The sequence below is a fragment of the Carassius auratus genome, chromosome 21, assembly GCF_003368295.1.
Source record: "Carassius auratus strain Wakin chromosome 21, ASM336829v1, whole genome shotgun sequence".
NCBI lineage: Eukaryota > Metazoa > Chordata > Actinopteri > Cypriniformes > Cyprinidae > Carassius > Carassius auratus.
In genome coordinates, this window is record NC_039263.1 from 8,343,530 (window position 1) to 8,353,960 (window position 10,431).

Consider the following 10,431-nt stretch of genomic DNA (forward strand, 5'->3'; position numbering starts at 1 on the left):
ACGTACATGTACAAAAATTGGTACACACATGTAACACTCCAATACCTACAAAAAAGTATCTTGGTACGAAATCCGGATCCCAACAGGAAGTCGGTTATTTTGAATTTTCCCTTCAAAATTGGTGTTGTTTTTGCCATTTTCAGGGGTTGTACTTTAACGAACTCCTCCTAGAGATTTATTCAGATCAACACCAAACTTGGTCAGTTAAATCTAAAGGCCTTTGCGATGTTAAATTGCGAAGATCTTGAGGTTTCGTTAAAGGGCGGGTCCATGGCGGCCTGACAAATTTCGATGATATGTTGTAAAGCGATGTTAAATTGTGGAGATCTTTAGATTTTGTCAAAGGGTGTGTCCATGGCGCCATGACAAAATTTGATGTCTCGCCACAGCAAGAGAAGTTGTTGTAACTCAGGCTTGAAATGTTCGATATTCCCCAAACTTCACATGTTCGATAAGACTCCTAGCCTGAACACATCTGAAGGCCAATATTCCATTATAATGATAGCGCCACCTATTGGCAACAGGAAAATTGGCACATATAAATGACTTTGACATATTCCACTTATATTAACGATTTGAAATGCATATTTCTCACCTTCACCTTTTTACTAAAGCCACACGATTGCTGTGAGCCCGGGTGCGAGGGCCCGTTCATCGCTGCTTGCAGCTTTAATTCTTCTTCTTCTTCTTCTTCTTCTTCTTCTTCTCCCGAATGAATCGCATTTTTGAGGGCTTTAACATGCTCAAAAAGTCATGAAACTTTGCACACGCGTAAAACCAGGTGAAAATTTTCGTCTGATATAGGATCTTGACCTGAACAGATCTACATGCCAATATTCAGAAATAGTAATAGCGCCACCTGCTGGCAACAGGAAGTGTCATGTTTTACACTGCAAAGAACTACTCCAAGAAATTTTATGACATCAACATTTTATTTTGGTCAGTCTAATCTAAAGGTCTTTGCAATGTTAAATTGTGGAGATCTTTAGATTTTGTCAAAGGGTGTGTCCATGGCGCCATGACAAAATTTGATGTCTCGCCACAGCAAGAGAAGTTGTTGTAACTCAGGCTTGAAATGTTCGATATTCCCCAAACTTCACATGTTCGATAAGACTCCTAGCCTGAACACATCTGAAGGCCAATATTCCATTATAATGATAGCGCCACCTATTGGCAACGGTAAGATTGGCACATATATGGGATATACTTTGATATATTCCACTTATATTTAGGACATTAAATGCATATTTCTCAACGTTCACCTTTTTACTAAAGCAACACGATGGCGGTGAGCCCGGGTGCGAGGGCCCGTTCATCGCTGCTTGCAGCTTTAATTAGGGCTCAAGCCTGGAGGGCGAGAGCCCTATTGTTTTCCTTAGGATTATTTGTTATTATTATTATTATTTTTCTTCAAGGTTTCGGGGGCTTTTGGGGCCCTTAACATGCTTAAAAAGTCTTGAAAATTGGCACACACATTGGAACCTGCGGCCATTAGGGCCGGGCAGAGACTGATACACGGGCGTGGCACAGGGGCTCTACAGCGCCCCCTGAAATACTGAGGGCCATATATCATACATACTTGCACGTAGACGCACGAAACTCGGTACACATGTAGATCTCATCAAACCAAACAACTTTCGTACTGCATGTCATAGGCTCCGCCCAACAGGAAGTTGGATATTTAGCGTTTAGTATTCATATTTTTCGTCAAAGTTGTGGGGGCTTTTGGGGTCCTTAACATACTCAAAAACTCTTTGGACACACTTTGGGCACACTTTGGAATCTGTGGCCTTTAGGAGCCTGCAGAGGCTTGGACCCGGGCGTGGCACAGGGGCTCTACGGCACCCCCTGGATCACAGTCAGAAATGTTGATGCATAGCTCACACATACTTGCACATATTAATATCAAACTCAGTACACATATAGATCTCATCGTGCTGAACAACTTTCGTATTGCATGTCATAGGCTCCGCCCAACAGGAAGTCAGCTATTTAGAGTTATGTAAAAAGCGCATGATCTGGAATTTGAAATACTTGTCATAGGTTTTTTTCTCGATTGCCTCCAAACTCTGTCAACATGATCTCAAGACACTGGGGATGAAAAATTGCCAGGGGATTTTTGATATCTCAAACGGTTTGCTCGTGGCGAGGCGTTGAAATTATGGCGAGAAATGAGAAACAGGAAGTGTCTAATACCGTCCACATACATTTCCTGATTTTAATCAAACTTCATCAGATTATTCGTTGTATGATGTCGATCGCATATATGTGACTATTAGGAGTCAAAGTTATAGCGCCACCAACTGGCAGAAGGAAGTGTGTCATTTTCAAAATGATTTGAATTCAGCATCTTATTATTACTCGATTTGCTTCAAACTTCATCAGAATAATGTTAAAACACAGCCGATATAAATCTGCAAGGGGGATATTGATATCTAAAAAATTGTTGGCGTGGCAACATGTCAAACTGGAATACTTCTCAGGTGATTTTGAGGCAAATAACATACTTAGAATTTCACAAAACTCTGAACACACATCAGTATTTCTGATAGGAACTTAAATTGTGAATGGATTTTGGATAGCTTGAATGATTTTGCAGTGGTGATTTTTTTAAATGACCTTACAAAGGGAATCATTACTGTATTTTTAAATTGCAGCTTGCAAACACGTCAAAGAATTTTTTGATACAGATGAAAAAGTCATTCTGAGGAAAGATGCATAGTTTCACGACTTTACAACACTGTATGGATAACAGAAAACTAAAAAACTGTCAGACATCTCATCTCACTCTGTCCATCTGATTGAGTATATGTGCTTCAGACTTCCATTGTCTGAGAGAAATAGCGCCTTTACAGGTTCAATTCCCGGACTTTTACTTTCACTTTTAAATCGGTTAAAAATACAAATAAATACTTAGATTTAATTCACACTGACAAGCTAAACCAACATATCTGATTATTACCGGTTCAGGGCTCATGGATAAATTATTTCTGGCCAGAGATACGTGAGAAACAGGAGAGATGAATCACCGCTGTGATCACGAGCGTCTGGAGTAAAGAGCTCAGAAAAAAAAACGAATTTATTCCTGTTTTAAAGCTTTTAAAAATAAATTATTACAGCGATATCACACAATCAACCAATTAGAACACACCAAGAGCTAAATTCAGATGTTTTTGAACTGTTTGTGTGAAAATGAAATATTTGTGGCTGCCTATCTGAAATCACCGCCTCCGATCAGCGCGTACAGTGTCCAGCTCAAAACAAACGAATTTATTCTTGTTTAAGAGCTTTTTTAAATAAAATATTACCACAAATGCACACAGTAAACCCATTGTAACACTACAAGAGCTAAATGCAGGTGTTTGTGACCTGTTTAAGTGTGCAAGACTATTTGAAAGCGCGACTGGCAGAATAACATATCTCTCGAGCTGCAGGATTCTGCATTTCGTCGTACGAACGAACACATAACGGACAAGATTATTTCAAAATACATAATAGCTTGGCGAATATAAACGAAAACAGCCACGTGAACATAAACTGGATCTACTGGATTTGAATATTTAAGTGACCACATTTACCACTTGCTTCTGTCTTCAATTTTAATCTATATAAAAAAGGAAACTCATTCTTGGCTGCTTTTTTAATGTGTGCGTATTTATTTCTTTACCTTTTTATACATTTTGTATAATTTCATAGTTTGTGTATTACAATAAAAACAAAATCTCATGGATGTAACAGTACATCTGTTCAGCTCACAGATCAATACTAAGCTGTAATGCAAGCAGAACTTTCACAAATGCTTATGAGTCATTTAAGGATTTGATAACACTGTAAAATAATGTCTAATTTGTTAACATTAGCAAATGCATTGATAACACTTTATAATAACTGCACTCATTAGTAAATAGTCAGTTCATGCTTTATAAAGCCTTGTCCCAATATTAATAGTCAGTAGTAAGCAGTTTATAAATACAGCTATAAATAGCTTGGCCTTGGTTTATAAGCACATTTATTAAAAAGGAGAGTAAGTTATCTTCCTATGAAAAATAAAAGATAAAAATAAACAAACAACAACACAGATTGATACAGAACTCAGAAATTGTATTGTGGATTTATGATAAAATCAGCCTGTAAATGAATTCATACTCCTCCTCATACTACTCCATACTCCTTTTTCAACATGATGCCAATATACTGAGATGTTAAATTGTGAATGGGTTTAGGATAGCTTAAATGGTGTTGCCATAGAGATTTATTAAAGTAACATAAAAAAATACAATAGTTATTTTACTATATCTTTACAAATTTTCATTCTAACTCTTCATAATTTTTTATATAAGTAGAAGTCCTCATTTGAAGGAAGCACAGTAAGTTTCATAGCTTTATTTTTTTCAAGAGCCAGCATAAAATTAAAACTATCATAACTTATAAATCAAGCTTGCAATTCTTAGTACCAATAATGGTCACCAGAGGGAGCTATAGGATTACTTTTAAATAATTATTGTAGAAACTAGTATGATTTAAATCATTTATAGAAATCGTTCAAATAAAATAATATGTATTTTAGGAATTTTACTGATAAAATGACCCTCACTTAATTAGAATAACAAGCTGAAGTATTGTGAACTGTATATTAAGAATAATTCTTTATAGGCTTTATGGACAGATACGTTTTGAGTGACTCTTGAAGGTTCAGCATCACATCCTCTTTTACCACTGTTTAAAGAATTAATCTTACAGAACAGGTGTGAATGAAATTTGGATAGCTTGAATGGTTTTGTCGTTGTGATTTTTTGAAATAATAGTAAAAAAGGAACCAGTAAATGTCTTTTTATTTTTTTAAAGTGCAGCTTCTAAACACTTCAAAAAAAAAAAATGTACACATAGAAGACAATTCATTCTGAGGCATATTTCATGACAATAGTTTCATGACTATACAAAACTATATGGATGATAGAAAATTAAAAAACTATCATACATCTGATGTCACTCAGTCCCACTGTCACTGTGGGTAGTGTGTGTGTGTGTGTGTGTGTGTGTGTGTTAAGTGAATTAGGTGTGAAACTATCAGAGAGCATTTAGTCTCCAGCGCCAACATTTTACAGAACTGCCACTTTCCTGGAGTCTCCAGAATTACTCGGTGTCAGGCTCTGAGAGTTAAGATTCCAAAAAATGATTTAATTAGAATACCATGAAGTATTGTGAAATACTATATATTAAGTCTTTATATATAGGCTTTATGAACAGATTAGAGTGACTCGTGAAGGACCAGCAGCACCTCCTCTTGTTCGATGGTTTGAGGAGTATATCTTCCAGAATCTGGGATTAAGATTTAGGAGCTCATTTTTATTCCACCTCCTTTCCTGAAAGTCTGTCTTGCAGAATTGACTAAAAATTAATCTTCACATTATTTCCTAATTATTTTGCAATTCTTTTTGTCAGTTCTTCTTGACCTGTTTTTCTCTTCCAGCTTTCCTGGACTATTGTATAGCACTCATAAATGATTAAATAAAAAATAATGGTAGTTATTAAGATTGATATGGTTTGGAATTGGTAAAATGTGCTTGGAAAAAAATCACAATAAAACAATGTTTTAATGTTTAAGTTTGGAATATTAACTGACATGAATGAATGCTATATAAATATTGTTCATGTTAACATAATGTTTATGAATGGAATCTTATTGTAAAGTGTTACTAAAGTTATATATATATATATATATATATATATATATATATATATATATTGTTCTGTGAATGTGATTTTAAAGTCTAGATGATTCGGATTAACCCTTTAACTGCCATATCCTTTAAAACCTCACTGCCAGAGGGATATTGTGAATGCATGTGCCCGCTGGGCACAGTTTACCTGATGCCACCGGGGTGGCGATGGCACTGGTGGCTTGAGCCCGCCATCGCTGCTTGCAGCTATATTTATTATTATTATTCCGCTTCTCCAAAATTAATCGCATTTTTGAGGGCCTAAACATGCTCAAAAAGTCATGAAACTTTGCACACAGCTCAGAACTGGCCAAAATTTACGTCTGATATGGGTTTCAGAAGTGGGTGTGGCAAAATCGCTTGACAGCGCCACCTATAGACGTTCAACGGTGTGCGCCTCGAGCTATGTTTCACGTACATGCACGAAAATTGGCACACACATGTAACACAACAATACCTACAAAAAAGACTCTTGGACCAAAATTCTACACCCAACAGGAAGTCGGTTATTTTTAATTTTATGAGAAAATTTTGTGTCATTTTTGTCATTTCCATGCGTAGTATTTTAACGAACTCCTCCTAGAGATTTATTCAGATCAACACCAAATTTGGTATGCCTAATCTAAAGGCCTTTGTGATGTTATATTGCGAAGATTTTGAGTTTTCGTTAATGGGCGTGTCCGTGGCGGCCTTGCGAATTTCGTTGATTCGCCATGAAAAATGAAGTTGCTATAACTCAGACAATGTCCAATGTTCCCAATACTTCACATGTTTAATAAGACTCCTGGCCTGAACATATTTACATGCCCATATTCAGTTATAGTCATAGCGCCACCTATTGGCAACAGGAAGTGTCATATTTTACGCTGTGACGAACTACTCCTAGTAATTTTTGACATCAATGTCTTTTTTGTGGTCAGTCTAATCTAAAGGCCTGTGCGATGTTCAGTTGTGAAGATCTTGAGTTTTTGTTAAAAGGCGTGTCCACGGCACCATGGCGAAGTTCGATGTCTCGCCATGTGAATAAAAGATGTTATAACTCAGGCATAAAATGTCCGATCTTCCCCAAACTTCACATGTGTGATAAGAGTCCTGACCTGAACAGATCTGCAGGCCAATATTCCACCGGGTGTGGCAGAATGGCTCGATAGCGTCACCTATACACTTTCAATGGAGTGTGCCTCGAGGTATGTTTCACGTACATGTACAAAAATTGGTACACACATGTAACTCACCAATATCTACAAAAAAGTCTCTTGGTACGAAATCCGAATCCCAACAGGAAGTCGGTTATTTTGAATTTTCCCTGCAAAATTGGTGTTGTTTTTGCCATTTTCAGGGGTTGTACTTTAACGAACTCCTCCTAGAGATTTATTCAGATCAACACCAAACTTCGTCAGTGTAATCTAAAGCCATTTGCGATGTTAAATTGCGAAGGACTTGAGGTTTTGTTGAAGGGCGTGTCCATGGCGGCCTGACAAATTTCGATGTTTCGCCATGAAAAAGGAAGTTGCTGTAACTCAGACATACAATGTCCAATCTGCCCCAAACTTCACATGTTGGATGAGACTCTTTACCTGAACAGATCTACATGCCCATATTCAGTTATAGTCATAGCGCCACCTATTGGCAACAGGAAGTTAAATATTTTACACTGCGACAAACTACTCCTAGAAATTTTATGACATCAATGTCTTTTTTGTGGTCAGTCTAATCTAAAGACCTGTGTGATGTTTAGTTGTGAAGATCTTGAGTTTTTGTTAAAAGGTGTGTCCATGGCGCCGTGATGAAGTTCGATGTCTCGCCATGGGAATAAAAGATGTTATAACTCCGATCTTGCCCAAACTTCACTTGTGTGATAAGGGTCCTGGCCTGAACAGATCTGAAGGCCAATATTCCATCGAGTGTGGCAAAATGGCTCGATAGCGCCACCTATACACTTTCAACGGAGTGCGTATACACTTTAAACGGAGTGTGCCTAGAGCTATGTTTCACGTACATGTACAAAAATCGGTACACACATGTAACACACCAATATCTACGAAAAAGTCTCTTGGTACGAAATCCGAATCCCAACAGGAAGTCAGTTATTTTGAATTTTCTCTGCAAAATTAGTGTTGTTTTGGCCATTTTCAGGGGTTGTACTTTAACGAACTCCTCCTAGATATTTATTCAGATCAACACCAAACTTGGTCAGTGTAATCTAAAGCCTTTTGCGATCTTAAATTGCGAAGATCTTGAGGTTTCGTTAAAGGGCGTGCCCATGGCGGCCTGACAAATTTTGATGTTTCACCATGAAATAGGATGTTGTTGTAACTCAGGCATAAAATGTCCAATCCTCCCCAAACCTCACATGTTCGATAAAAGTCCTGCCCTGAACACATCTGAAGGCCAATATTCCATTATAATGATAGCGCCACCTGCTGGCTACAGGAAGATTGGCACATATATGGAATAAACATTGATATATTCTACTTATATTTATGAGTTTAAACGCATATTTCTCACCGTTCACCTATTAACTAAAGCCACTTGCTGCCGGTGAGCCCGGGTGCGAGGTCCCGTTCATCGCTGCTTGCAGCTTTAATTTAATTTTATTTTATTTTTTATTTTTAGTTTATGTACAGGCAAACATATATACAGGATATTTATAGTCAAAATCTGTCAGTAGGTTAGTTGTATATAAGTTTCTATTGTTTTACTTCATTGTTGTATGTTTGTATTTATGTAGCACCATGGTCCTGCGAGGCATGATATTTCATTCCACTGTATGTCCTCACATGTAATGGAATGACAATTAAGCTTACAATATAATAAAAACTTGATTGACTTGACTAAATGATTAGTTATATTACATTTAGTAAGCAAGGATACATTTATGATTAATAAACTTCAGTATATGATAGAGAATTTTCTATGATAGTATGTCATCCAAATGAAAACATTCGGTAAAATGTCTGGGTACCTTTGTTGACAAGAATTTATATTTCTATTATGCCAAATAATTTTAATAATATATATATATATATATATATATATATATATATATATATATATATATATATATATATATATATATATATATATATATATATATTGCAGAAATATTGCTTAATACATCCACCTTATCCTATTTAGTAATTACAGCATACACTTGAAATAATAATAAAAAAAAGAATTAAATAAATAAAATCAACAGTAATCATTATTTATTTAGGCTACACAAATGCCACATTATGCCACATTATGTACACCAATACCATTAATTATGCAGACTGTTATCATATATTTATCTTGTCTATATTTGTATTTATGCATGTCTATACATAACATGCTTTGCCACATATGCTTAAACACACAAGGAATTCTTAGAAAGGAATTAAAATACATATTAAAGTGTAATTCATATTAAAAAAGTCATTCAAAGAAAATGTTCACATCATTACAGTTGTTTTCTTGTATAAATATATATAAATACATTGAAATCAGCTAGAATGAACTATTTCTGCATAATTTTAACATTCTTTGTCTTATTTCCTTGACCTGTAAACCATATATTATGGGGTTTACTCCTGGTGGTATAACATGGAACATTACACTCCCAAACTTCCTATTTTCAGCATACTCAGAGAAGCGATGAAGGAAAATTGGGACAAAACCAGAGATAAATAAGATTACATAAACAATCAAATGAGTGCTGCAAGTTTTAATGGCTTTGCTGTTGGTCGCTTTGTTTCTGCTTTTTAAACATACCATTGCTATTTTGAGATATGTCATTAACACCCACCCCAATGAAGAGGTAAGTAAAACCACAGTAAAAGTTAATCCATATACATTATTAATCACTGTATTTTCACAAGATAGTTTAAAAAGTGAAGCATTATCACAAAAGTGGTTTGAAATAAATGATTTGCAGTGAGACAGACGCACACTGAGGCCAATCAAAATTCCCACTGGCAATATTGCAGCAGCCCAAGCTCCTGTTGACAGTTTAACCGTCATTTTATTGGTCATTATAGTTGGGTATCGCAATGGATTGCATATGGCCACATATCTGTCAAAGGCCATAATCATTAGAATTGTGTGGGAAGTTGTTCCATACAAATGTACAAAAAAAGCTTGGAAAACACACTCCACGTATGTAATGTAGCGCTCAGAGGGGTCTGTTAATAAGTCCTTCAGCAAGCATGGTATGAGGACAGTTGCTCCAATTACATCACTCACTGGCAAGTGACAGAAAAGAATGTGCATAGGCTGGTGTAATCTTTTTTCTGCTGAGATCTGAATCAAAATCCCAATGTTAGATACTATTATAAAGACATAAGCTATCAATAGAAAGATGAAGGTCAGCTGGCTGGTCTGATGTGTAATTTGCAGTCCCTCCACTAAAATAACTCTGTATCTGAATGTCAGGTTGTCCATTTGAAACCTAAACTAAACATAAAGTGGTTATATTAACAGCATAATAAAAGTCTTTATGTCTTTTACACTATCCTGCAGAACCCAAGACATACTATTTTTTTGTTCAGTTATGTGATAAGTTTGTGAAAGTCTGATAATATAAATATCTGTAATACCTACCAGGGTATTTACCAAGGAAGACAGTTGTGACAGATGCAGAGCTGTCCTACCACTTTTTATATAAATTATAATTGTAAAATTATTGCACCCTCTCCCACTCACTGTTGCATATTTTTACTCACAATATTCA

The 10,431-nt window shown here is 36.0% G+C and overlaps 1 protein-coding gene across 1 annotated transcript; it reads right to left on the minus strand.

Annotated features, from left to right (window-relative positions):
- Positions 1 to 9,209: 9,209 nt before the first annotated feature.
- LOC113038085 (olfactory receptor 1L3-like) lies at positions 9,210 to 10,142 on the minus strand. Its single transcript, XM_026195291.1, has 2 exons — positions 9,794 to 10,142; positions 9,210 to 9,664 (listed from the first exon to the last, which is right to left on the minus strand). The coding sequence occupies exons 1-2, from the start codon at positions 10,140 to 10,142 to the stop codon at positions 9,210 to 9,212; spliced, it is 804 nt and encodes a 267-aa protein (XP_026051076.1).
- Between the last annotated feature and the right edge of the window lie 289 nt (positions 10,143 to 10,431).

Coding starts and splice junctions, on each gene's coding strand:
- LOC113038085 (XM_026195291.1), bottom strand. CDS start 10,142: ATGGACAACCTGACATTCAGATACAGAGTTATTTTAGTGGAGGGACTG. Junction 9,665..9,793: donor AACTTCCCACACAATTCTAA/TGATTATGGCCT, acceptor CAGTGGGAATTT/TGATTGGCCTCAGTGTGCGT.